Source organism: Aspergillus undulatus, assembly GCF_047715775.1.
Source record: "Aspergillus undulatus strain CBS 261.88 unplaced genomic scaffold BDV17scaffold_13, whole genome shotgun sequence".
Taxonomy (NCBI): Eukaryota; Fungi; Ascomycota; class Eurotiomycetes; order Eurotiales; family Aspergillaceae; genus Aspergillus; species Aspergillus undulatus.
In genome coordinates this window covers 502,590-526,467 of record NW_027396617.1, presented here as the reverse complement: position 1 = coordinate 526,467, position 23,878 = coordinate 502,590, and the positions used below count along the sequence as shown (strand labels likewise).

The 23,878-nt window shown below is 53.4% G+C and overlaps 9 protein-coding genes across 9 annotated transcripts; 5 read left to right on the top strand and 4 right to left on the bottom strand.

The window, feature by feature from the left end:
• The first annotated feature begins 317 nt into the window (after window positions 1–317).
• Window positions 318–6,132, top strand: BDV17DRAFT_38177 (nucleoporin family protein). The gene has a single exon (XM_073764445.1). It carries the CDS (start codon window positions 442–444, stop codon window positions 6,010–6,012), a length of 5,571 nt encoding a protein of 1,856 aa, XP_073617625.1. The 5' UTR covers window positions 318–441; the 3' UTR covers window positions 6,013–6,132.
• Window positions 6,133–6,806: 674 nt separating this feature from the next.
• BDV17DRAFT_258578 (putative MFS transporter) lies at window positions 6,807–8,881 on the bottom strand. Its single transcript, XM_073757342.1, has one exon. It carries the CDS (start codon window positions 8,745–8,747, stop codon window positions 7,416–7,418), a length of 1,332 nt encoding a protein of 443 aa, XP_073617624.1. The 5' UTR covers window positions 8,748–8,881; the 3' UTR covers window positions 6,807–7,415.
• BDV17DRAFT_258576 (NADH-quinone oxidoreductase subunit NuoF) lies at window positions 8,882–10,788 on the bottom strand. Its single transcript, XM_073757341.1, has 3 exons — window positions 10,470–10,788; window positions 10,329–10,400; window positions 8,882–10,272 (listed from the first exon to the last, which is right to left on the bottom strand). Exons 1-3 carry the CDS (start codon window positions 10,728–10,730, stop codon window positions 9,112–9,114), a joined length of 1,494 nt encoding a protein of 497 aa, XP_073617623.1. The 5' UTR covers window positions 10,731–10,788; the 3' UTR covers window positions 8,882–9,111.
• Window positions 10,789–10,991: 203 nt separating this feature from the next.
• On the top strand, window positions 10,992–13,318 carry BDV17DRAFT_297569 (SET domain protein; the record flags this gene model as incomplete). Its single annotated transcript, XM_073763516.1, has 4 exons — window positions 10,992–11,031; window positions 11,079–11,624; window positions 11,675–11,934; window positions 12,000–13,318. Exons 1-4 carry the CDS (start codon window positions 11,000–11,002, stop codon window positions 13,316–13,318), a joined length of 2,157 nt encoding a protein of 718 aa, XP_073617622.1. The 5' UTR covers window positions 10,992–10,999.
• Window positions 13,319–13,697: 379 nt separating this feature from the next.
• BDV17DRAFT_38138 (uncharacterized protein) lies at window positions 13,698–15,103 on the bottom strand. Its single transcript, XM_073764443.1, has 2 exons — window positions 14,638–15,103; window positions 13,698–14,522 (listed from the first exon to the last, which is right to left on the bottom strand). Exons 1-2 carry the CDS (start codon window positions 14,740–14,742, stop codon window positions 13,908–13,910), a joined length of 720 nt encoding a protein of 239 aa, XP_073617621.1. The 5' UTR covers window positions 14,743–15,103; the 3' UTR covers window positions 13,698–13,907.
• Window positions 14,584–17,693, bottom strand: BDV17DRAFT_38147 (SIT4 phosphatase-associated protein-domain-containing protein). The gene is made up of 3 exons (XM_073764444.1): window positions 16,903–17,693; window positions 15,502–16,851; window positions 14,584–15,450 (listed from the first exon to the last, which is right to left on the bottom strand). Exons 1-3 carry the CDS (start codon window positions 17,587–17,589, stop codon window positions 14,743–14,745), a joined length of 2,745 nt encoding a protein of 914 aa, XP_073617620.1. The 5' UTR covers window positions 17,590–17,693; the 3' UTR covers window positions 14,584–14,742.
• A 1,230-nt stretch (window positions 17,694–18,923) lies between these two features.
• Window positions 18,924–19,694, top strand: BDV17DRAFT_280689 (putative SNF7 family protein (Cta1); the record flags this gene model as incomplete). Its single annotated transcript, XM_073759915.1, has 2 exons — window positions 18,924–18,989; window positions 19,110–19,694. The coding sequence occupies 2 exons, from the start codon at window positions 18,924–18,926 to the stop codon at window positions 19,692–19,694; spliced, it is 651 nt and encodes a 216-aa protein (XP_073617619.1).
• A 200-nt stretch (window positions 19,695–19,894) lies between these two features.
• BDV17DRAFT_258564 (putative thiol methyltransferase) lies at window positions 19,895–21,392 on the top strand. The gene is made up of 2 exons (XM_073757340.1): window positions 19,895–20,585; window positions 20,664–21,392. Exons 1-2 carry the CDS (start codon window positions 20,073–20,075, stop codon window positions 21,021–21,023), a joined length of 873 nt encoding a protein of 290 aa, XP_073617618.1. The 5' UTR covers window positions 19,895–20,072; the 3' UTR covers window positions 21,024–21,392.
• A 430-nt stretch (window positions 21,393–21,822) lies between these two features.
• On the top strand, window positions 21,823–23,859 carry BDV17DRAFT_297567 (NRAMP family metal ion transporter; the record flags this gene model as incomplete). Its single annotated transcript, XM_073763515.1, has 3 exons — window positions 21,823–22,458; window positions 22,509–22,780; window positions 22,829–23,859. The coding sequence occupies 3 exons, from the start codon at window positions 21,823–21,825 to the stop codon at window positions 23,757–23,759; spliced, it is 1,839 nt and encodes a 612-aa protein (XP_073617617.1). The 3' UTR covers window positions 23,760–23,859.
• Window positions 23,860–23,878: the final 19 nt, after the last annotated feature.

The window sequence follows — 23,878 nt, the reverse complement described above, 5'->3', positions numbered from 1 at the left end:
ACGGCTATCTTGGACAGAGTACCTGTCGGCTTGCGCAAAATATCGGCTCCGGGTTTCGCATGGGACTTTGATCGACCGCTGCCCTTGCCTTCGGAATATGCTGCGGTATTCGTCCTGGAGTTGCCGACTAGTAGGAGATTTGTTCCTAGGATGGCTTTTGTTTTCTTTCTCGCGCTATTATTTCTCTTTTGACGATTCTCGTTCATATCACGGGTCGACTCGCAACGTGGCGCTAACCGATGCCTTCTCTCCCTAGGATTTGGAACAAACAATAACAACACGGGCTCTGCCTTCGGCAAAACTGGCAGTGGCTTTGGAACCGGGACATCGTCCGGTGGAGGCCTCTTCGGAAACACAACTTCAACTACAGGTGGTGGCTTCGGTGGCTTCGGCTCTGGTGGCACATCTGGAGGATTCGGTAGCACAAACACCGGCGGCGGCATGTTCGGAAGCAAACCTGCAACAGGAGGATTTGGCAGTTCAACTGCAACTACAACCGGCGGCACCGGCGGCTTTGGGACCGGGACTGGCTTCGGCAGCAGTGGTGGCACTGGATTTGGAAGTGCAACAGGAACTGCTTTCCAGCAGGCTATTCCTCCTTCCGATGGCACCGCCAGTACTCCTTTCAGCGCCTTCACTGAAAAAGATGCCGCCTCTTCCGTCATGAACCACTACCAAAGCATTTCGTTCATGCAGCCGTACAGCAAATACTCCTTTGAAGAGCTTCGCCTGGGCGATTACAACGGAGGTCGGAGATACGGAAATGGCAGCGGGCAGGCAGGCGCCTTCGGCTCTTCAGCATTTGGAGGCGGCTCTGGTTTCGGAACTCAACAATCCACTGGGTTCGGTAGCACCGCGTCTCCCTTCGGTGGTGCCGCTGCCACCAGCGCCCCTTCAGCGTTTGGTACAACATCGACAACGGGTGGTTTTGGATCATCTTCCTCCAACCCTCTGTTTGGAGCTAGCAAACCAGCAAACTCTCTCTTTGGTGGGGGCGCCTCCTCAGGCACCACTCAGCCCAGCATCTTCGGCACCTCCAACACCACCAACACTGGCTTCGGATCATCCAACACCGGCACTGGTAGTGCTTTTGGCTCCGGTAGTGGTGGGTTATTCGGTAACAACAACCAGCAGCAGCAAAACAAGCCTTTGTTTGGCGGAAATACTGGAACAACCGGCACGGGCTTTGGCTTCGGTACGCAGAATAATACTAGCACTGCTTCGCCGTTTGGCGGTACTGCAGCTACATCCTCGCCTTTCGGTGGCGGACAACAACAGACAGGTACGAGTGCCTTCGGCGGCTTCGGGCAGAATCAGAACCAGAACCAAAATCAAACCCAGAACAAGGGGCTGTTTGGAGGGTTCGGGGGAAGCACTCAGCAGTCGTCTACCACTGGTGGTACTGGCCTCTTCGGAGGTGGTGGCGCTACCAACACGGGATCCTCTCTATTCGGGCAGAACAACCAGCAGAATCAGCAGCAGACTGGTAGTTCGCTCTTTGGAGGAAACAACCAGCAGTCTGGAGGAACGAGCTCTCTCTTTGGTGGAAACCAGCAGCAACCTCAAAAGAGTTTGTTTGGTGGTGGAACAAACACCGGTACTGGGACTAGCGCATTCGGCGGGTTCGGAAACACCCAGACCCAGCAGACAGGAACTGGCCTATTCGGTAATACTCAAAACCAGCAGCAACAGAAGCCTAGCCTCTTTGGTGGTTCCACGGGCACGGGCACCTCTTTGTTTGGCGGCGGCGGTACTCAAAACACGGGCACCTCGCTCTTTGGCAACAACCAGAACCAGCAGCAGCAATCGGGAGGCTTGGGAACGAGCCTTTTCGGCGGTTCTCAGCAGCAGCAGCCTCAACAAATGCAGCAGTCCCAGCCTGCCCCTGGTAGCTTCCAGGCTTCCCTACTGGAGGGTAACCCATATGGCAACCAGTCAATCTTCTCTGGTCTGCCTGCGCCAAGCACTTCCAGCCCCGGCCCCTTGGCCACGCCGCTTTCTTCTGCGAATAAGCAGAAGCAACGTACGCCCCTGCCAGTGTACAAGATCGCGCCCAATGCTGCCAACCGACTTATCACCCCGCCCAAGTCGCGAGGCTATGGGTTCACTTACTCCACCTACGGTTCTCCCTCTAGTGCCACTGGTACTCCTAATGGTCTTGGTGGTAGCCTCCTGGGTGGAGGAAGCATGCGCGGCAGCTTCAGCGGTAGCCTGGGCCGTAGCACATTCAGCAAGAGCTTCTCTACCAGCAACCTGCGCAAATCATTCGATCCGGAGACAGACAGCGTCTTGTCTCCTGGCGCGCTTAATGGCAGCTCGCGTCTATCGACCGGCAATCTGAAGCGCTTGACTATTGACCGTAGTCTGAGAAACGATCTCTTCACCCGTTCTGCCAGCTCGCCGACCGCCATCACTAATGGAGATGATGCCGGCCCGAGCAAAGTCAGAAAGAAGGTCAGTTTCGAGTCGACCCCTGACGGAACAACTGGTGGGGAAATCGTGCCCGTGGAGTCCCAGGGTGCCGAGCCTACTGCGGAAGAAATGGGCTTCTTGCGCTCACTTCGCAAGAATGGCGCTCCCAACGGCGTCAATGGTGTCAACGGCGTTAAACCCGCCACTGAGATGCCTACTCAACCTGAGATGGAGTCCGCCCCGTCCAGGAGACCCCTCATCTCTGTACCGGAGGATACCGAGAGTGGTACATCTGTCTCCCCTGGCTCAAATGCTTCCCGACTGTCATTCTCTCCTACTGGCGATCCCACGCCAGGCGAGTACTGGATGAAGCCAACACGAGGCGAACTCAGCAAGCTGAGCCGCGAGGAGCTGAAGCGGTTCACCGGACTTACAGTTGGCCGTCAACGCTGCGGTGCGGTCACCTTCGATGAGCCGGTTGACCTGACCCAGATCAATCTGGACGAACTCTTTGGCGGTCTCGTGGAGATTGGCATTCGCAAAATCACTGTATACCCTGACGAGTCTCAAAAGCCTGCTCGGGGCAAGGGCTTAAACGTTCCCTCCACCCTCAAGATTGAGAATTCCTGGCCTCGCGGTCGAGAGAAGAAGGGACCTTCGCCCATCACCAGCGGCCCGCTCTTCGACAAGCATGTTGACCGCCTGATGAAGGTTCACAACACCGACTTTGTCGACTACGAGAAGGAAACTGGAACATGGATATTCCGCGTGGCTCACTACACGACATATGGTCTTGATTATGATGACGAGGAAGAAGAAGGTGAGAGCCACAATCAAAGCACTGTGAGTGCTGCTCCTGACACCCTGACTTTGAAGGCTCGATTCCCTCCCGATCGCGATCTAACAATGACCTCCGAACAGATATCCACTTACTCCATTGACGATTCCTTTGCGAGTTCGGTGGGTGGTGTTGACGATGACACATTCGATTTCAAAAAGCGTAAGCTGGTGCCGGGGGCGTTTGGAAGCCAAGCAATGGAGACAGTGGCGGAGCAGGAAGTAGGTTCTGAAAACGACGAAGAAACCGAGTCTTTTTTAGAGGAAGGCTCCACGGGTTCAACTGAGCGGGACGACGACGAAGACGCCGACGTCACCGAGAGCCAGCAATCTGGCGAGTCAGAACTTGAATTAGATGAAGGCGAGGAAATGGACATGGCGGGCACCTTTCCCAACCTTGATCGTACCGTGGAGCATGACGACGATGAGGACACGGAGCACGGATTCAACCAGCCCTCATTGAAACCTTGGAATACACCACCCAAGGCCCGTCTCGACCTTACTGGTGATTGGGCTGACCAGTTGCAACGGACTATTAGCCCGAGGAAACAAAACCGTGATGCGCTTCGCGAGATTCAGGCGAATGCTTTTAGTGACCGACAGCTTAATGATGCGACGCCGACGAAGGCTGCCGCAACTGCTCAGAAAGGATTCAATACTAGTATTGACTTGATGAACTCTTTGTTTCAGCAGCCTCGCAGGCAAGGACAGTCGCCGCTTAAGCCGCAGAAGGTGCAGAAGAAAGGCTTTGAGTTCCCATACAATAAGCAGCCAAAAACCTTCGCGGGCGAGTCCAATGAAATGAGCAAAGATGACCTCGACTTCCACCACTCTTTCAAGCCTCGATGGGGTCCGGTCAACTCTCTGATATGCGCGAAGAACGAAATGAGTGACCATCGGTACGGAGATCTGCATTGGAGGGAGAGGTTTTCTGTCACCAGTGAAGGACGTGATATTGCGATCCTTGCATCTGGCCAGAGCCCAGGCCCTCATGAGATGCTCGAGATTCAAAGGAAACAATCGTCGATCTCCCACATCGATGGCCAGCCCTTTGCTCGCCTCACGCGCACCGATTTTTCACAGTTCACCAAGACGTTCCATTCGGACAAGGAGCGGGCGATTTGGGAGTTGGCGAACATTTTGTTCAACGACGATATCGAAGATGACATCTCAGCCGGTGTCCCTGCTCAAAACCGACCGAAGTATCTCCATCGAATCAAGAAGGATCGGTTGAGTCGCCTCTGGGAAGGTATTGTCCGTGAACACAATGCGCTAGTTGCGGGCAAGGCCGGGTCCCCTGAAGAGCGTGCTGTCCACCTACTGTGTTCGCACCGTGTTGAAGAAGCTTGCAATGTCTTGATCTCGAGTCAGAACTTCCACCTCGCCACTCTCATTTCACAGATTGGCCGAGACCCAACTACGCGTCGTGATATGGCGGATCAGATCGAGAGCTGGCGCCAGCACAATGCCCTGTCCGAAATGAGCGAACCCATTCGTGCCCTATACGAGCTTTTGGCTGGTAACGCTCTCCGCAGTGAAGGAAAGTCAGGGGGCGCGCTCGAGGACCGTGCGTCCACGTTCACCTTCTCCGAACGGTTCGAGTTGGATTGGTTCCAGGCTTTCGGGCTCCGACTTTGGTACGGGATCAGTGATGATGAGCCGCTTGAGGTTGCGGTTTCGGAATTCGCTCAGGACCTCCGAAGCGGACAGGAGCCGGCATTTCCTTTGCCTCCTCATCAGGACAAAGACAGAGGGGTGTGGCATGCACCTACTGATAGCCTTGGTCACGAGTCGCCTCTTTGGGTTCTACTCAAGACTTATGCTGCCACTGTGGGTGCGGCTAAGGGTACAGGTGTTCCTTCCCTGACATTGCCTGCTGCGTTGTTGCCCGAGTCAGTGACAGGAGACAAGCTGTCGAACCGACTCTCTTTCCAACTCAGTCAGGTCCTCGCTGCAGCTCTTGGGCGGTACGAGCGTCTCACTGTCAACGTCGCGCAAATGGACCAGCTGGTGTGGGATTACGGCTGCGAACTAAGTGCAAGCAGAAACCTCACTCAAACATTATTTGTCCTGCTGCACCTATCGCGCGCTTCAGACCGCGAGAGAGCCGTAAAGGAAATCCTTGCCCGATTCGCCGCGCAGCTCCCGGAGCCGCTCACACCAGAAGGCTCCCCCAGTGCATCCTGGCAACACCTCACAAACGACCTCCAACTCCCCGAAAGCTGGCTCTGGATGTCCAAGGCCCTCTACGCGCGCGACACCGGCGACGCCGCCCGCGAAGTCGACTGCCTCGTCCGCGGCAAAAACTGGAACGACGCCCACGCGACCTTCTGCCGCGTCGTTGGACCCACGGCCGTCATCGAGCACGACTACAAGACTCTTGAAACCCTCCTCTTTGGCTTTGGCGAAGCTCCCGAGTCTAAAGTCCGCGGGTGGGCTAGTGGCGGTGGCGTCTACGAGGACTTCCTCCGTCTCGTGACAGCGCGCGGTACAGCTCGCGATCCCGCGCGTCTCAACCGTCTCGTTAATGCGCTCGTCACTATGGGCGATGTGATCAATGGCTCTGGCGTTGAGGGACTGGAAGAGCGCGTGGCGTTTAAGGAGATGAGTCGTATTGTTGCGGGGTGGACGACGGTTGAGGATGTCAAGTCCTTGGAAATGGCCCGTGTCCTGCGCCTCCCCTTGACGGGTGACGCGCGGCTCTCGCAGACGGCTGAGATGAGTAGGCGGTATTATAGCGTTGTTATGGCGGGTGGTTACTGATTCCAAATTGTCGAGGTGACAAGATGACAAGTGATATGATCTGACTCCGGGCTTCTAATCTACTGTTTGTTATAAAGATTCTCTTCCTCTCTCTCCATCGTCCTATTGTTTGGTTGGTTGGTTGCATTTTATTTTACAATTTTCTCTTTTATTTACTCCTGTATTCTAGTTATCTAGCTTGCGCTTGTTTGCATGTCATCTCAAAGTCATATCGTCATATTCTAGGTACCTTTTTATTTCATGGTTCTTTTCTTTCGTTTTGTATCACAGCTTGAGCAGTTTACGAAGCCATGCGAGCATAAGCATGAGCATGATGATGATGCCGGACTAGACTCGGGAGAATGTTCACTTGTCTGTCTCGTCTGTTTTCCAAAGGCTTGTTTTGTCATATGGCGGGCGTGCTTTGACTTGATATTTAAATAGTTCCCTGAGTATCTACCTGGATAGTGACGCTTTATAGTTAGTGAGTGGTAGGTAGGATAGTTAGGCAGGTATATGAAATCTATCAAAGATGGAATAGTGCTTGTTTCTTTGTAGTGTAGTATCGGTATAATTAGAAATAGGAAGGGAACATTCTAAGCCAGGTACGGTCTACGGACCGGTGTCTATTCTATGCGGAGTGATAGCCCACGTGTTTTCCTCGTATTCTCACCATCAGTCGCAGTATCAGGCCTTATTATCAATTATACCACTAGAGGCCCTTCTTCTGTATATAGATCACCCCTTCCAGCCTCCCCATCCGCTTGAATCTGTCTTTTAATATTTACCTCCTCTGCTCCCTCCACTCCATACCTCGTCGATACACAATCCACCCCATTCCCATACTCACGACCAAAAGCCCCCCGAGAAACCCAAAACACCCGTCCCACCGCATCCCCCTCAACATATCATCCATCACTGCAGCACCAAGTGCACCCAGCCAACACCGAACAAGGTTGCACGCTGCCGCAGCTGTAGCAGGTTGCTCCGGGAAGAGGTCGACGAGAAGGGTATTCAATGTATTCATGCACGCTACCGTCGCAAATCCGTTTACGAATTGGAGAATCAATGGAACGGAGAGGTGGGTCTGTTTCTGGAGGACCTCGCCGTAGGGTGTTATAGTCGCTATCGTAAGGGCCATAAGCGGGAAGAAAAGTTGCAAGCGGGCTTTCTCGATAGGGAAGTTTCCCGGGGTGCTGGCGGACGGCTTGGGCTCAGGCTCAGATTGAGATGGACTCGGGTTAGAGTTTGAGTTCGGACTTGCGGCATTGGTAACGTTTAGGGCTTCGGCGTCGTGGCGGCGGTAGTTTCTGTTTAGCAGGTGACCGTTTAGGACTGCACCGAGGGAGGCGCCAATGCCAAGGGGCCTATGTAGGTTTGAGTCGGTTTATCAGAAATAGTTAGGAAGTGAGGTGAGAAATGGCTTACAGGAAGCATAGACCGATCTGGAGGTCGTTAAAGTCCCAAATCTCTTTGAAAAGGGTTGGGGTGCTCGTGAGGAGGGCGACGTTGGTGAACATCAGGAGCCCAATGCATATATTTATAAGGAGAGCGTCTCGTTCAAGGAGAATGAAAAGGGTCTTGACCGGGTTGGGGAAGCGAAGTTTGGGTGCTGATACCGTTGCTGATGCTGTACAAATCTCATTCGAATCGTTTTGTACGGCTCCGTGTTCAGACTCGCTCGCCTTGCGGGCCAAGGCTCCTGCAGACTCTGGGTTGGTCATCTCCCTCTGTCTCTGATTCTGCCTCAACCACTGAAGCCCAGACAGCCTCCACCACTCCCTCGATATCATTCTCCCATCCCCGACAATTCCTCTCGCCGTCTCCGGCACGAAAGCCCAGTAAACCACCAAATAGCCCCCACTAACAATAACCAAAAACCAAAATACACTCCGCCATCCCAAATGACTCGCCAACAACCCCCCAATAACCGGCCCCAGCGCAGGCGCAAGCATAGTCCCCGCAGCCATCGGCCCAACATACGTCCCCCGTTCCGCAGGCGTCGCAATATCCGCTATCACCCCGTATCCAAAGGCCACGGTGCCACTGCTCCCCGCGCTCTGAAGACACCGGAGGATCATTAAAGCCGGGTAAGAGGTTTGCAGCGCAAGACCGATATTTGACGCCGTATATATGGTGAAGGAGAGCAAGTATGCGGGGCGCCGGCCGCAGGCGTCGGCGAATGTACCCATAAATGCGGGGGCGATGCCCTGGAGGAGCATGTAGGTTGTTATGGTGAGGTTTATGAGGGCGGGCGTGAGGCGGTAGCTTTGGACGAGGGTTGGCATGATGGGGTAGTAGATTTGGCCGGAGAGCGGGGAGAAGAAGGAGGCGAGAGTGACCATGGTCACGATGAGGCGTTTTTGGGTGGAAGTGAAGGAGGTGTATGGGTGAGATACGGCGGTGGTCATGGTTGGCGGCGAGGATGGTGCTAAGGTTAGGGGTTCGGCTTCTGTTGGTTTCGAGGGCGCGGAGGACGAGGAGGTCGGGATAACAGCAGTTTCATCGGCGGGGAGGATCTCATCAATGCAGATTTCGTCGATGGAAGGGCGGCTTCTGAGCTGATAACCGGATATTGTAGACCCCATGGCGAGCTTTGAGGTTGACCAAGGATGAAGGAACGCAATGGGAAAGAGCAAACAGCCGCCCGCGGGCGAAGATGTTGCACGAAGTAGAGACGACAGAGGAGCAGAAGAGACACAGAAGATGGACAGATTCAGCCATCGTATACGATGGTCAAGCTGACTTCTGCTCATCAACAGCCGGTGCCGGCCTAGGGCAAGCCGGGACCGGCCTACCTGTCACACTCAGGCTTGCCTTGTTTTGCTTCATTTCCTGGCGGACAGCTGTCACAAAACCAGACAATAATACGTATGAGGACTGAGATGGATTGAATCATTTCATTGCTACCAGGCGGAATTGAAACTGAGACTGTACATTGTCAAAACCTCCAGACAAACAAGCCAACGCACGCGAACAGAGAAAGGAAAACGAAAGGGTAACGTAAAGAAAGAAGGCAAGAAGCGGCCCCGTTGGGAAATGTCAGAGTATAGGAAGCTTCAGGACCAGCGTCTATAAGTTGATCAACTCTTTTAAGATTGAGAGAAACAAATAGTTAGTTTACATGCCAGGAGAGATCAGCTTGCCCTCTGCCCGGCTGTTGGGGTGCCAGCCACCGGCGAATGGCGACTGCCCACCAAGCTCCTGTGAGTATTCCTTGATGCGGGCCTCCAGCTCGGGGCGGAAGTGGCGGATGAGACCCTGGATGGGCCAAGCGAAGGCCTCACCCAGAGCGCAGATGGTGTGACCCTCGACCTGCTTGGTGAGTTCCTGGAGCATGTCAATTTCGCGCTCGCGGGCCTGGCCCGTCTCGAGACGCTGCATCATCTGCATGGTCCACTTGGAACCCTCACGGCAGGGCGTGCACTGTCCGCAGGACTCGTGCTTGTAGAAAGTAGAAAGGCGAGAGATGGCACGAACGATGTCAGTGGACTTGTCCATGACAATGACGGCAGCGGTACCGAGACCTGTCTGGGAGTCCTTGAGGGCGTCGAAGTCCATGAGCTGGTTGTCGCAGACGGACTTGGGAATGACGGGAGTTGATGAGCCACCGGGGATGACAGCAAGGAGGTTGTCCCAACCACCACGAACGCCACCGCAGTGGCGATCGATAAGCTCGCGGAGAGAAATGGACATCTCCTCCTCAACAGTGCAGGGGTTGTTGACGTGACCGGAGATACAGAAGAGCTTGGTTCCGGCGTTGCGCTCACGACCGAAACCGGCGAACCAGCTTCCACCTCGGCGCATGATGGTCGGTGTAACGGCGACGGTCTCGACGTTGGTGACTGTGCTAGGGCAGCCGAAAAGACCAACGGCAGCGGGGAATGGGGGCTTAAGACGGGGCTTGCCGGCCTTGCCTTCGATGGACTCGATCAAGGAGGTTTCCTCACCACAGACGTAGGCGCCCATTCCACGGTGAATGAACACATCGAAGTCGTAGCCGGATCCGCAGGCGTTCTTGCCAATCAGGCCTGCCTGGTAGGCTTCGTTGATGGCCCGCTGGAGGACGGTCGCTTCGTGGTAGAATTCGCCACGGATGTAGATGTAGGCGGCGTTGGCGTTCATGGCACGGCCGACAACGAGACAGCCCTCGATGAGCTTTTGGGGGTCCTTGCGCATAATCTCGCGGTCCTTGCAGGTTCCAGGTTCACCCTCATCGGCGTTGACAACGAGATAGCGGGGCCTTGGGTCCTTGTCCCAGTCCTTGAAGTTCATGAAAGACTAAACAAGTTAAGACGGCTCCGATAAGTCTGGGGCTCGGGGGTCAAGGGACATACGTATTTCAAACCCGAAGGAAAACCAGCACCACCACGTCCACGTAGACCAGAGGCCTTGAGTTCTGAAATAAGCTACAAACCGCGCATTAGCACACCCAATGGCTCCCCGAAGGCTGTTGACCTGCTCCGGTCGAATCCTACCCAGTCATGGCCCTTCAAAACAATATCCTTAGTCTTGTACCAGTCTCCATACTTCATGGCCGACTTCAAGTCCGCGCCATGGTGTCCGTAAAGATTCGTGAAGATGCGGTCCTGGTCCTTGAGACCACCGTGGTGGTGTACCGGGGGGGCGTTATCCTGGACGGTCGCGAACGAGCGGGCGGCCGGGGCCTGGAGTCGGAGGGAGCGGGAGGAAAGGGAGGCGAGAGGAGAGGACGAAGGAGCCGCCGCTCGAGATATCATGGTGACGATGGCCCAATGGCTGTGGAGGAGTCGGTGAGGAGAGGAAGCACAACACGAGGGGGTCGGTAATGGCGTCGACGGAGAGCTTCAATTCTGCGCTTGCTGAATATCCGGCTTTGCCCGGTCGGTGATTGGCTGGGGTGGGTCACGTGCCATTACTCAGCTACCTCACGTGATACTACATCACCACCAAAACGGGAATACTCTGCATAACTATACACTTGCACAACAGCATCAAGCATCGGAAGTTCTGAAACCTGTCTTGCAGTATGGCCGAGGCAGCTTCTGCACTATACTCAAAGTAAGTTGTATAACCCCAGCTAGGGATTCAATGACTGACCGGTGTAGGATACCCCACCAGAATAGCCTGGAGGTCTATTCAGCACTGCTAGAATGGATGAAATCCCATGGTGGTAGTCTTCATGAAAATGTGTCCATCTGTTACGATAATACTCGTGGCACCCATATCCGGGTGAAGGGTGGTGGCGTGCCCAGCAACACGCACATAATCAAGACGCCCGTCGCAACAACCATGTCTTATTTCAACGCGATAGACCACCGCGTTGGAGAGACTCGCTTCCCCGCTCGTGGCCTCAACTTTCCTCCCGAATTTGTGAAGTCCGTGGGCCCTGAAGAAGTTACGATCTTCTTCTTGATAGGCCAGTATCTGCGCGGGTCAGAGAGCTTCTGGTACCCGTATCTGCAGACACTTCCTCAACCGGGCTCTTTGACCACCCTTCCTTACTACGAGGAGGAAGAGGACCTGGAATGGCTTGAAGGGACGAGCCTGGTGCAGGCGAGGTTGCAGAAAATTGCGCTGCTGCGGGAGAAGTATGAGAGTTCATACGAAGAGCTTCGGAAATCTGAACTGGACGACGCGGCTAGATATTCATGGTAGGTGACATACTCTGAATCTCGGGCGATTTGCTAAGACATATATAAAGGGATCTATACCTCTGGGCGTCCACTATATTCGTCTCCCGGGCATTCTCCGCAAAGGTGCTCTCTGGCGTCCTCCCTGATTTGGGTGTACCTGAGGAGAACATCTCAGTCCTTCTCCCCTTCATCGACATCCTAAACCATCGACCACTAGCGAAAGTAGAATGGCGTGCCGGCATTGAAAATGTCGATTTTGTGACTTTGGAATACGTCGGCGCAGAGCAAGAAATTGCCAACAATTACGGCCCTCGTAATAACGAGCAGTGTAAGTTTCACCTACTCACCTATCTACCTCCTTGGCTTTAGGGAGCTAACGAACAACAACCGAAGTGATGATGAACTACGGCTTCTGCCTACCCAACAACCCCTGCGACTACCGCACCGTCGCACTCCGCGCACCACCAGGCAGCCCGCTCCAGTTCGCTCGCGAGCAGCAAAAGCAGCTCTTCCCAGACTCTCACTCTCACGCACAATCCAACACAAAAACCGAGGAGCAAGACCCCTTCTACGTATTCAACATTTTCTACCCACTCCTTGCACCAGACATCCCAATGGAACACTCCATCTTCTCCCCCGCCCTCTTCAACGCCGTCTCAATCCTTGCCGCAAATGAGCGCGAGTTAGGAGGCCTCGAGATCTCCGATCACGCGATCCAAATCGCGAATAACTACGGCAACTCCCGCGCTGCACTTGCGGCTCTCAGTCAGATTGTAATTGAGTTGATCACGCATATCGTTCGGTTGAGATCGACTGCTCCAGAACAATCCGCAAGTCCCCGGAACCTCAAACAAATACACGCGAAGATCTACCGCGAAAGCCAAATCCAGCTCTCGGAATCGGCCCTCGTCATCGCGACCTGGTCTCTATCCCGAGCTTGCACACACGGCCTGAAGGGCTCAAATTCATGGGACGAAACGAAGCAACTCCTAGCAGGACACATGGCGGCCATTCCGCCAAACAAATTCCCACCCGAAATCCACTCCAGAATGCAAGTGCGCATCCTTGAACGGCCATCTATACTTTTACATACCGGCGAGCTCTTCACCTTCTCTGAACTCATTGACCTCTTACCCTCCTCCGAAAACCAACACCCAGCGTCGTCAACATTCAAAACAATCCTAACAACCGCTTCCCGCCGCATCCGCGCCCTGCGCGGCCTAGGACTCGACACATCCCCCTTCCGATTCGTGCTCTTCGCATGCTACGTTGTAGCAGTGCATACATCAACCCAACAAAGCCAGCGCCAAAGCGCAAGTGGAATCTCATTACCGCCGCGCCTCTCGCGCTGGGTGTCCTTCCTATTAGACAATTACCTCCCGCCGCCCGATGACGTAGCATGGACACTTGAAGACGAGGATGACGAGGCGCTGGTTAATGAGTTTGATGAGGTGGTGGAGAGTTTGAGGAGGAATAATGCTGGGATTTTTGAGGCCTTGGAGGATGGGACGGGTGGGGATGGAGGTAACGAAAGTGAGTTGTGGTGGTTGTCGCCGAATTGGGTGCGGTGGGCGTGGATGATGACGGAGCAGGAGGTTGTTCAGGTTCCGGTTGATGCGTTGGGGATTTTGAGGGTTTGTGAGACTGAGGGAGAGGAGGGTGGGGATATAATGCTTGAGACGGAGACGTTGTTGTATATTCCGCAGGAGTGAGATAGCTGAGCTCGGGACACCTGGATTGTTCTAGTATAAAGGATTCGAAAAAAAGAACGTCAAATTCATTCGTCTAGTCAACTACTATCGTACAGACCCATCGACAAGTCTTAAATCGAGCCGTCCAGTCCAGTTCAGTCCAGGTATATCCCGCCCTCTCCACCTTTAGACAAATGCAAATGCGCGCAAGCGATGACAATGACAGAGAGAAAACCAGGTACAAAAACAGCAAGGCAAGAGAAAAGGAAAGGAAAACCACAGTATAAACGCCACTAGATCGAAGGTATAATTTCCATAATTCAGTATCAGATCAATGTCAGTGTCGAGAGGAAAAGTAAGTGTAATAAGGAAGTTGTAAGTATGGATGCGTGCCGCTCAAGGCGCCGTGCCGTTAACCTAACCTAACCTAACCTATCCAACAGGCCGTATTCGTATTCGCTCAGTGTGCTCTTTGTCATTCGCGTCGCGTCGCGTTGGGATATACAATGCCATGCAGTCAAATAGTGTACATCATCATAATCATCATCATGAGTTTGTTTGATTTTGAGTCTTGAGTTCGTCGGAAATGAGCTGAGTCAGGCCAGTTTGATTACTGGGATTTCTTGCCTGGGACAAGAATCTCAACTAGGCCCTCGTCTTCTCCTTCACTGCTGTCGTTCTGGTCATCTCCGAAGGGGGATTGGCCCATTCGAGAGGTGCGGAAGCTCTTATATTGCCCCGGGCCGAGTTCAGGGTACCCTAGTGATTCGTTCAAGATGGCATCTTCCTCATCATCGGAGTCTAGCATGTGGGACTCCATTGATGGGCCGACCATCTCACCCATGTCGTCGTCGTCATCATCAACCTCGAGCGGTACGCGCTCCTTTCGTCGCCGCGAACCGCCAAAGTCATCGCCTTCGTCAGAGGAGCCGGTGGAGAACGAATCTGACGGACTGAACCCGGACTCGGGGAAGGTCGGCGATGAGACGTTGCCTGGCGGGAAGTCGGACGAGTGCCCCTGGCCGTCATCCTCATTCAGCCTTTGCGAGGGCCATTGGAACTCGGTCGAGGCTTGTTTGTCGTCATCATTTTCACCGCCTTCAGCGTTCTCAGCCGCCTGCTTCTGAGCGGCTAGTCGCGCAGCGAGCTGACGCCGTGCCCGAGAAGGACCGAGACTCAGGGGAGCTGGAGGCGGTGCAATAATTGGTATGGGCAGGCTCGATGCCTGTTCATATTTCATTAGCAATGTCAAAAACAGATTCTTAGGTGGCTTGCTTGAAAACAGCATGAACAGGAACACATTTCGCGGGCCAGTTGACAACAAAGAATTTGCAACCCACCCAAGTTTGAGCGAAAATTGCGTACATAAGGTAGCGAAAACTGTTGCGTCGCAAGACGACCGCACAGCGATAACGGCGACGAGAAAAACCGCGGCGCAAAGACATTCAAACATCACGCATCTCAACATCGAGATAGGGGTCGGAACCTACATTTTCAGTGCCACTTTCTGCGGTTGGTTCGGCCAGATGCCGGTCGTCCAAGTCTTCCATGTCTTCATCTTCGTCATCATCACTTGAGCTCGCAAATCCACTGAGCAAAGAGTTGCCTCCAACGCCAAACGCCCCGCCCGAGACGCTTCCTTGGTTGACCATGTCAAATCCCTGGAAGTTGGAATTGCCGGCCATGCCGTTCAACCCGGCCTCAGCCAGAGCCGAAGACTGGCCAGTGCCCAACATGCCTTGCCGGTGTCCGATAGAGATATCAGGTCGAACTCCTCCAAGGATGGCATTGTCACGCTCTCTTGTCTCAGAAAGCGTTTGCTCTACGTAGTCGATCCATTCTGGGCTGAGGACGCTGTCCATCACTATAGGAGAAAGCAACTCAGGAGGGTGACGCTCGCTGAATTTGACGACCTCCTCTGCAATGAGGGTCAAATGGCCCATGTATCCGAGGCGGATGCGCTTGGCCTTTTGAGTCTCATCGCTCCGCTTCTGGCCATCGATGATTGTCTGCGTGATTTTACCCGTCTCAAAAACGTCAATGGCTAGAATTCGGTTGTATCCACGATCCATAGGTCCGTTAAATACTTGCTGAATGACATCGTAAACAACATTGTGGAGGAAGTTGTTCCAAGGGAAACGGAAGAAGAAATCCTGAGCAGGATCAAGTCAGCAGATAGACGTACGATCGGTCAGAAAACTTACCAGGATAGTTGGGACAACTCGGTTTTCCGCAAACATGATCTTCAAATAGTCACCAACAACTGGTTGTCCGTTTGTATCCACCTGAACGTCAGGATGCAAAGTCGGCTGTTCTTGTGGAGGTAGCGTCTCGGGGTTATCAGCTGGTTCCAAAGGTTTGGCCTCGCCGAGGGCACCAGATGTAGCCGATTCTTGATTCTGCTCCTTGTTGGCAAAGAGAGGAGCTGGCACGGCGTCAGGATTAGAGGCCATCGGAGCTGACGCTGGGACCGGTTCTGCGACGGAAACAGATGGTTCGTCCGACTTAGTCTCTGCAGGCTTTCGGTTTTCATCACTAACTGGGGCGCTATGCAGAGACATTGTATCAATTTGAGCAGCGAGTTTGTCAGTGGGCGATAGGGTTTCAGACGACGGCGCCTTGGTTTCTGTGGTCTCAGCCTCCTTTGCTTCAGTCGAGGCTTTCTCCTCAGCGGAGTGTGAAGTCTGCGCATCTGAAGACGGCTCTGGTTCAGATTTATCTTCTTTTTTGCCCGTCTTTTTGTCCTCCTCGGCAGTAGCTGCTGAGCTGACCTGCTCAAAACTTCCATCGCCCGCAATGGTACTCTCATTGTCCTTAGAATCCTTCTGAGCGTCACTCACGGCAGAGCCGTTGACGAATTCTGCCGTAGAGTCATTACCATCAAAGGTTGAAGTGCCCTCGTGGTGTTGATCGAATGCGCCTTCTCCCAGGATTCTCTCGCGCTCCGCATCCCGCTGCCGAACATACTCGTCGCTCCCGGGCTCGTTCAGAAGACCCATGTTGCTGCAATGGAGCAATTCAGCCATTAACTCGCAAGTCTTGAACCTGTCAAAACCTAGCGGCTCAATCTTGGCACCCCAAGCGGAACTCAATTCGCCCCGTTCCACGCTCTTGGTCTTTCCTCCATCGGTGATGGTATGTTTCGAGCTCCGAATCAGGGCCACGAAATCGGGTATATGTTTGGCGAAAACTCGAAGTAATGTACCGAGATAGATAGGGTCATACATAGAGGGCATAGAATCTGGGCCATTAAGGTGTTCCGGATCGTAGTCAGAGTTGTTCTTCCGAATAACTTCAATGACGATTCCAACACCGACTGTCAGAGCGTTACCACCTTGTAACATTGCGTTGACAAGTGTCTCTACGCACGGCATAGAGACCAATTGCCGAGTCAGACTATTGGGGCCGATGCATGATTGGTCGTTTTGCGTTGCGTTCGCCGAAATCGTGATTATGGCTTTCAGGAAGTCACCAGCAGAGGTTTGAACGGAAGCCGGCCACTCAGGAGAGAGAAAAGAGAGGAGTTTTGGAATCAAATCCTGCGTTTTAAGCCACTAGAAGATTGTTAGTTTCATCAAAGCTGAAAAGTGACGGGATTTGCTTACATCAACGATGCCCTGGCCGCCCTCGGCTCTTTCCAAGCTGATCAACTTTAAAAGGAGATCCATTACCATTGGATTATCCACGTGCTGCAGAATTGCAGGAACAATACCATTCATCGACTTCAACAGGTCTAGCATCTCACCCGTTTTCTTGTCCAAGAGAGTTTCGTTCACCTTCGTGAAGTAGCTTGCTTGGATGGAATCGAGGGATGCTGGGCGGCGGATGAAACCCCAGAAGTCTCGCAGGTATTCGGGATTGGCCATTGTAGAGTCAAGAATGGACCAGACTTCGGAAGAGAGGATCTCGCACGCAACATAAGCCCGCTTGAGACGCTCCTTTTCGGCGCGGTCGAGATCTTCAGGGTCTAACAACCCTTTAAGGGGGTCGCTCTTCTTTCCCTGGGCAGCACCCTCATCTTCGTTCGTCGATGCGCCGCCCTCTTCCTTGGTGGCTTTGTCCGCTTCCTCGTCCTCGTCTTCGTCTTTCACCAGACTGGGGGCGACCACATAATCCATAAGCTTCTTCAACACATCATCTTCTCGTAAATATTCTATGAGTTTGGTGTTCAATTGTTTGAGCTCCTGAATCAGCTCGGATTCATCTAAGAGCTCCTCGAGGCTGACATCGGGTTTGTCCAGGAGGGAGTCGATAGCGGAGATACTTGCATATCCCCCAAAGCGCCAGAACATGTTGAATTATATAACCGGAAAAATCGAGTCATGGAAAGAAACGGGGTATCACAAGCTTTTTTTCAACGATAGTCCTTGCCCAAGCTTTAATGACGAAGAAGCGCTATGGGTATAGGGTGGAGAGGTGGGGAAGGGATGGAGAGATCTATGGACCCTCGTGTGATGCACAAGATTCAGGGCGTACACGTGTTGGAGTCGTTCTCATATATCACGCTAGCAATTGGGGCTGATTCGTCACGGGAGGACAATCGTTCGGAGGTAAAGAAGACGTAGATAATAGTCGGTAAATTATGCACTGTCGGAGCGGCCAAGCGCTGCGGATGAAGAGTCTAGTCAGCAATGGTCTCGATATCTCAGGGCGACATATTACGAGCTGTCGCAGCACTCCCAACGGCCAGCAGTGCTGAGGGTAGAGTTGAAGGTGAGCGTGTGAGTAGGGGTAGGTGACTGTGAGAGGGATAGGACAGGTATTTGGCACAATTACGTGGGGGGAGGGAAGACCGCACACAGGCGATACGTACCATCAACGACTCGGGTGTGAAGGAAAGCAATAGGCCGATGCACGGGACAAGATGCGAATCGCTCTGGAAGCCTGGGTGTGCGCTGCACGAGACCTCACCGTCACTTGAAGGAAGAGAGAGCTGACATCCAACAGCACGAGAGAAAGCAAGGCTGGGCAGGCTGACGTGCCGCGGGCAGTCGAGTCACGTTGCTAGGCTGTGGTCACAGTGGAAGTGCTGGAGGCAGAGCGTCTGGATCGGCCGGCAACTGTGATCCTGGACGGCGGGCGGAGATACCCAACAAGCCCAATCGCACGTAGCGGGGAAGTGCTCGAATAATGTAGCGAGAAGGCCAGGGGAGATGCGAGGAGGAGGGAGTGAATAATTCCGAGGGGGATGACCGCGACCGATGGATCGTTTCAAGTGTGTCCGGAGAACAGTGAGTGAGTGGAGTGGGTAACTGGCCGCACCTGGTATTATTAATATAGATCAAGAGTTAACGCGACTACAGCAGCTGAGCAGATACAAGCAGGCTATGCAAGGCTACGAAATGCAGCAGATCTTTTACAATTTCGAGAACCTCAATGACGCTGGTGAACCCGGAATGGGATATATTCGTGCTCACTTGACGATGGTCCTTCGGAGCCTAAGGCATAATGGCTGTCCCATCATGGTTAGCTTGTATCGCCGCTTTACCCCCGGCGAGGCTGCCCACCTACTCAAACAGGAAAAGCCGAGCCCAGCCCAGGTACCAACATGAAGTCACAGTCTGCACCGCCGCCTACCTGACTCCTCTCCAGATAGCCAGTCTACACCATAACTTTCATCGCCAAAATGAATCGACTGTTCGGCACAAAAGATGCGGCTCCAAAGCCGACCCTGGAAAGCGCCATCTCAAATGTACGTTGGCACTCTTCCTCGCTCAAGTTCATGATCGCCCCCGCCTTCCACCTCGGACTGTCTCTATCATCAACACCCCTCATTCCCCACTTTCTCATATTGACTAATATTCTCCTGCAGGTCGATAACCGAGTCGCCAGCATAGATGTCAAACTCGCCGCCTTGAACTCCGAGCTTTCCTCATACCAGGCCAAAATGTCCAAGATGCGCGATGGCCCCGGCAAGAACGCAATCAAGCAGAAGGCGCTGAAGGTCCTGCAACGCCGGAAACAGTACGAAGCACAGCGCGAACAACTTTCGCAGCAGTCATGGAATATGGAGCAAGCGGGAATGATGCAGGATAATCTGAAGAACGTGATGACGACAGTTGACGCGATGAAAACAACGACCAAGACTCTGAAGAAGCAGTATGGCAATATTGACATAGACAAGATCGAGCGCATGCAGGATGAGATGGCGGATTTGATGGAAGTCGGAAATGAGATCAACGAGAGCATATCTAGGGCGTATGATGTCCCTGAGGACGTGGACGAGGCAGAGCTCGACGCGGAGCTGGAAGCTTTGGGCGAGGATAGCTTGTTTGAGAGCTCGATGGGTGAAAGTGCCGTTCCTAGTTTCATGCAGGATGAGGTGGCGCCGCCTCAGTTCATCGATGAGCCTCCGGAGCAGACCAAGGTCAAGGAGCCTGCTACCGGCTTGGGCTGATTGCGGAACTGCCTAGTCTCTCTGTCCACCTGTGTCTACATTATAGGAGCATTGGAGTCTGGATTCTTAAATCTGCTTAGGTCATGGCGTGTCCACATACTTGTTAAATGCAATTATCCTAATCTCTTCAACTCAAATCAGGTTGTCCACCTCAATGATAGTAGAGTCTGCTTCCTTTAAAGTTGATACCTGGTGGAATTTTGAGGGTTCAATAGTCACCGTGGACACGAGCCGCGGCCAGTACCCGGGGAAGCACCCCACCACAACCGTAGCTACCCCACGTCGGCCAGAAACCATAACATCCCCAGACAACCTGACCAGCAAAGCCTCCCTCCCAGCGAAACCAACCCCTCTCAAGTCCCAACTCAGTTAGTCAAAATGCCAACCTCATACAACCCGGAAGACGTCCAAAAAGTGCTAGACCAGCACATCCAAGCCGGCAACCTCCACACAGGCTGGGAAGCGCTCTGGGCCAAGGACGACATCACACTACCCTGGGACAAGCACGATCCGAACCCAACGCTTGAGGAGGTCCTTACCACTAAGCGAGCTATTATTGGCGGCCCTCTGCTAGATTTAGACGCGGATGCAGGCGCAGATGCCCCGCCGCGGAGGAAGAAAGCTCTTGTCCCTGGGTGTGGGAGGGGCGTTGACGTTCTTCTCCTCGCGAGCTTTGGGTATGATGCTTATGGGCTGGAGTATAGTGAGAGTGCGCTTGACCTGTGTAAGAAGGAGGAAGAGATTGCGAGCAGTGGGCAGAAGTATCCTGTGAGAGATGCGGATGTTGGGTGGGGGAGCGTTACATGGATCAAGGGCGATTTCTTTGAGAATGACTGGGTTGAGAAACTGGGGATCGAAGGAGGGAAGTTTGATTTTATTTATGATTATACGGTATGTATACAGCTTCGCCTTGTTGTGCTGGTACTGCCCGACACTCTACATATGGAGCAGAGGCTAAAGCTGCTTTAGTTTTTCTGCGCATTTCCTTCCACGATGCGCCCAGCTTGGGCTCTTCGACACTCCCAGCTTCTAGCGCCTTCACCGCAGGGAAATCTTGTCTGCCTCGAATTCCCTCGTCATAAAGATCCCTTGCAGCACGGGCCGCCTTACAGCGCGCCTTCCGAGGCTTACATGGAGCATCTGAGTCACCCCGGTGAGGAAATCAAGTATGATGATAAGACAGGACGAGTTAAGAGCGATCCGCTCCGTCCGACGAGCGAGCTAGGTCTGGAGCGAGTGGCGTACTGGCAGCCAGCGAAGACGCATGATTTCGGAACGAGCCAGGAGGGCGAAGTGTTGGATCGCGTATCTATCTGGAGGCGGATATAGATATCGTCGGGTACTGCGGATTAGCCATCGAAGTCTGGTAGTTGTCGTTAATCTCGGTTTTGTTTTTTGCTGAATAGAGAAGACAGAAAAGACGCAGTGCAGTTCGAACTGCGATCAAGGGACATGAAAACTTGAATTCAAAGAACTAAGTAGAAAATTCCCTGCCGCGAACTAGGATAGTCTGAACGAGGGCAATCTCTTGATTAAGCCCACGGGTACCAGGATAATTTCATCGTTAGCGTAGTCTCTTGCAGCCCGAGCGCTCCTAGATAGAGGTCTCAATTCTGCGCACGACAAGGGCTTTTTCTTCGACATTCGGAACCAGAGACGGCGAGGTCAGATCAAAAAGAAGTGTCTGCAATTGAAGGCAGCATAGTAATGCCAGATTGAAGTTGGTCTAGAAGAGATGGATCGGGGAGAGAGGTCGCATGCCGATCCGGAAACGAATCACATGCCAAGCAGGCTATCAGTAGCTTAATCCGGCTTGGCACCAGCCTTCCAGAGTATTGTCATTCATCATTTGCGTCTTCTTGAGGACCCGGGGATTTTTGTGTTGATTTCTCTCTTGTTTCAATCTATTCGTCGTCCAACTGTGCTGCCTGGTATCGGGTGAAGCCGGAATTTTATGTAAAGCGCAACTTAAACCTAGTCGGTCCCCGCAGACTCGATTTCGGACGTACAGCGTGAAGCACGGTTTATTTCTTGACGAAAGCTTGACACAACAGCCATTTCCTACCGTTTCCTTGGAATATCTTGATTTCAACCTTCCGGCCTGCACGCGATCTCGAAAGCCATCACGATGAACTGCCCCTCTCGAACGGACGACACCCTCCAACACCCGGGATGGAACCAGAACCCACCCCCTCTGAACGCCGACGCAACAACCCGGGAGGACTTCAACGGCATGGCCAATGCCAAGGTATTCAGAGGACCTACAACCGGAGTAGGAGAAGGCGGCATATCCGTGACAGAAAGCCCGAGCGTCACCCCCGACAGAGACGAGCCAGGGCCCAAGGCGGGCGCAACCGGCGGGGCGGTCTCTGCGTACTCCGGGCACCAACCCGAGAGAAACAGTGAACCGCCTCGCCGTGTTTTCCCTTCGTTCCCTATATCTTCTTACTCAACCCGATTCATCCAAAGCCTTGTCAAGTTCGGCCGGTTCGTTGGACCAGGGTTTCTCATTGCCGTCGCCTATATCGATCCCGGAAACTATGCCACCGATGTTGCGGCCGGTGCGAGCTACCGATATGCTCTCCTCTTTATCGTTCTCCTGTCGAACATATTTGCGATATTTCTGCAGTCGCTATGTATAAAGCTTGGAACAGTGACCGGGTTGAACCTTGCGGAGAATTGCAGGGAGCATCTTCCCAAGTGGCTGACGATCATCCTCTATATCTTTGCGGAGGCAGCTATTGTTGCAACGGATATAGCTGAGGTACGGCATTACATATTGCGGGATCAACAGTAGCTAACAGTCACCCGCAGGTCGTTGGCTCTGCAATTGCTCTCAACCTGCTTCTCCATATCCCGCTTGTTGCGGGCTGCGCCATCACCCTTGCTGATGTCCTCTTTATCTTGATCTTCTACAGACCGAATGGCTCGATGTGGGGTTTGCGGCTGTTCGAGTTCTTTGTCATGGCCCTTGTACTGGGAGTAGTGATATGCTTCTGCATCCAGCTCTCCCTTATCAAGGAACAATCAATCGCAGACGTATTCCGCGGCTATGTGCCGTCGTCAGCCATAGTCCAGTCCAACGGGTTCGTCATCATATTCCTCGATCCACAAACCAAGCTGACCATCAACAGCCTCTATCAGAGCTGCGGCATTCTCGGCGCAACTGTAATGCCTCACTCCATGTTCCTAGGGAGCGGCATCGTGCAAGCGCGCCTCAAAGAATTTGACGTCATCTCCGGCTACGCCAACCCAACCGTCTGCATCGGCAGCACAAACGGCGAAGTCGAGTACCGCCCCTCTCTGCACGCCATCCGCGGTTGCATGAAATACTCCATCATCGAGCTCGCCCTGTCCCTCTTCACCTTCGCCCTCTTCGTCAACAGCTCCATCCTCATCGTCGCCGGCGCCTCCCTCTACAACGACCCCTCCGCCACCGACGACGCCGACCTCTTCGGCATCTACAACCTCCTCTCCTCATCCATCTCCCCAGCCGCAGGGACAGTCTTCGCCCTCGCCCTCCTCCTCTCTGGCCTCTCGGCGGGTATCGTCTGTACCATGGCCGGGCAAATGGTCTCAGAGGGGATGCTGAATTGGAGCATCCGCCCCTGGCTCCGTAGACTCTTCACCAGATCCATCAGCATCATCCCGAGCATTATCATCGCCGCTGCCGTGGGGCGAGAGGGGCTTAACGAAACCCTCACGGCCAGCCAGGTCGTTCTCTCCGTTATTCTTCCCTTCGTCTCCGCGCCGCTGGTCTACTTCACTTGCCGCAATCGGTATATGACTGTCCCCGTGGAGCGAATGCACGATTCCGATCTTGATGTTGGCATTGGCACCGCCGAAGGTCTCGTAGGTCCAGACCTTGGTCCTGGCTCGGGGGCGGAGCAACCCCACCCCCAACCCGGTCCACAGATCCCCACGGAAGGAGAAGGAGCAGGGAGCACCAAGGGCGTCAAAATGGGCAACGGCTTCATTGTTTCCGTGCTATCTGTCTTGATATGGCTCGTTATTGCTGTTATGAATGTCGCCCTGCTGGTTCTTGTTGGGATGGGAAAGGCCTAGGGTATCTAGCAATGCTCCCTTGGAAGATTTTCCATCTGTGTCATGCATCATATCATATCATATCCTTTATTCTGTATATAAGGAGACTTGTAGTATGCGGAATTAAACTTATCAAATAA

Coding starts and splice junctions, on each gene's coding strand:
- BDV17DRAFT_38177 (XM_073764445.1), top strand. CDS start 442: ATGTTCGGAAGCAAACCTGCAACAGGAGGATTTGGCAGTTCAACTGCA.
- BDV17DRAFT_258578 (XM_073757342.1), bottom strand. CDS start 8,747: ATGAGCAGAAGTCAGCTTGACCATCGTATACGATGGCTGAATCTGTCC.
- BDV17DRAFT_258576 (XM_073757341.1), bottom strand. CDS start 10,730: ATGATATCTCGAGCGGCGGCTCCTTCGTCCTCTCCTCTCGCCTCCCTT. Junction 10,401..10,469: donor TTTTGAAGGGCCATGACTGG/GTAGGATTCGAC, acceptor CGCGGTTTGTAG/CTTATTTCAGAACTCAAGGC. Junction 10,273..10,328: donor TTCCTTCGGGTTTGAAATAC/GTATGTCCCTTG, acceptor TAACTTGTTTAG/TCTTTCATGAACTTCAAGGA.
- BDV17DRAFT_38138 (XM_073764443.1), bottom strand. CDS start 14,742: ATGTCTTTGCGCCGCGGTTTTTCTCGTCGCCGTTATCGCTGTGCGGTC. Junction 14,523..14,637: donor CAATTTTCGCTCAAACTTGG/GTGGGTTGCAAA, acceptor AAATATGAACAG/GCATCGAGCCTGCCCATACC.
- BDV17DRAFT_38147 (XM_073764444.1), bottom strand. CDS start 17,589: ATGTTCTGGCGCTTTGGGGGATATGCAAGTATCTCCGCTATCGACTCC. Junction 16,852..16,902: donor GCGGCCAGGGCATCGTTGAT/GTAAGCAAATCC, acceptor ACAATCTTCTAG/TGGCTTAAAACGCAGGATTT. Junction 15,451..15,501: donor GAGTTGTCCCAACTATCCTG/GTAAGTTTTCTG, acceptor GATCCTGCTCAG/GATTTCTTCTTCCGTTTCCC.
- BDV17DRAFT_258564 (XM_073757340.1), top strand. CDS start 20,073: ATGCCAACCTCATACAACCCGGAAGACGTCCAAAAAGTGCTAGACCAG. Junction 20,586..20,663: donor ATTTTATTTATGATTATACG/GTATGTATACAG, acceptor AAGCTGCTTTAG/TTTTTCTGCGCATTTCCTTC.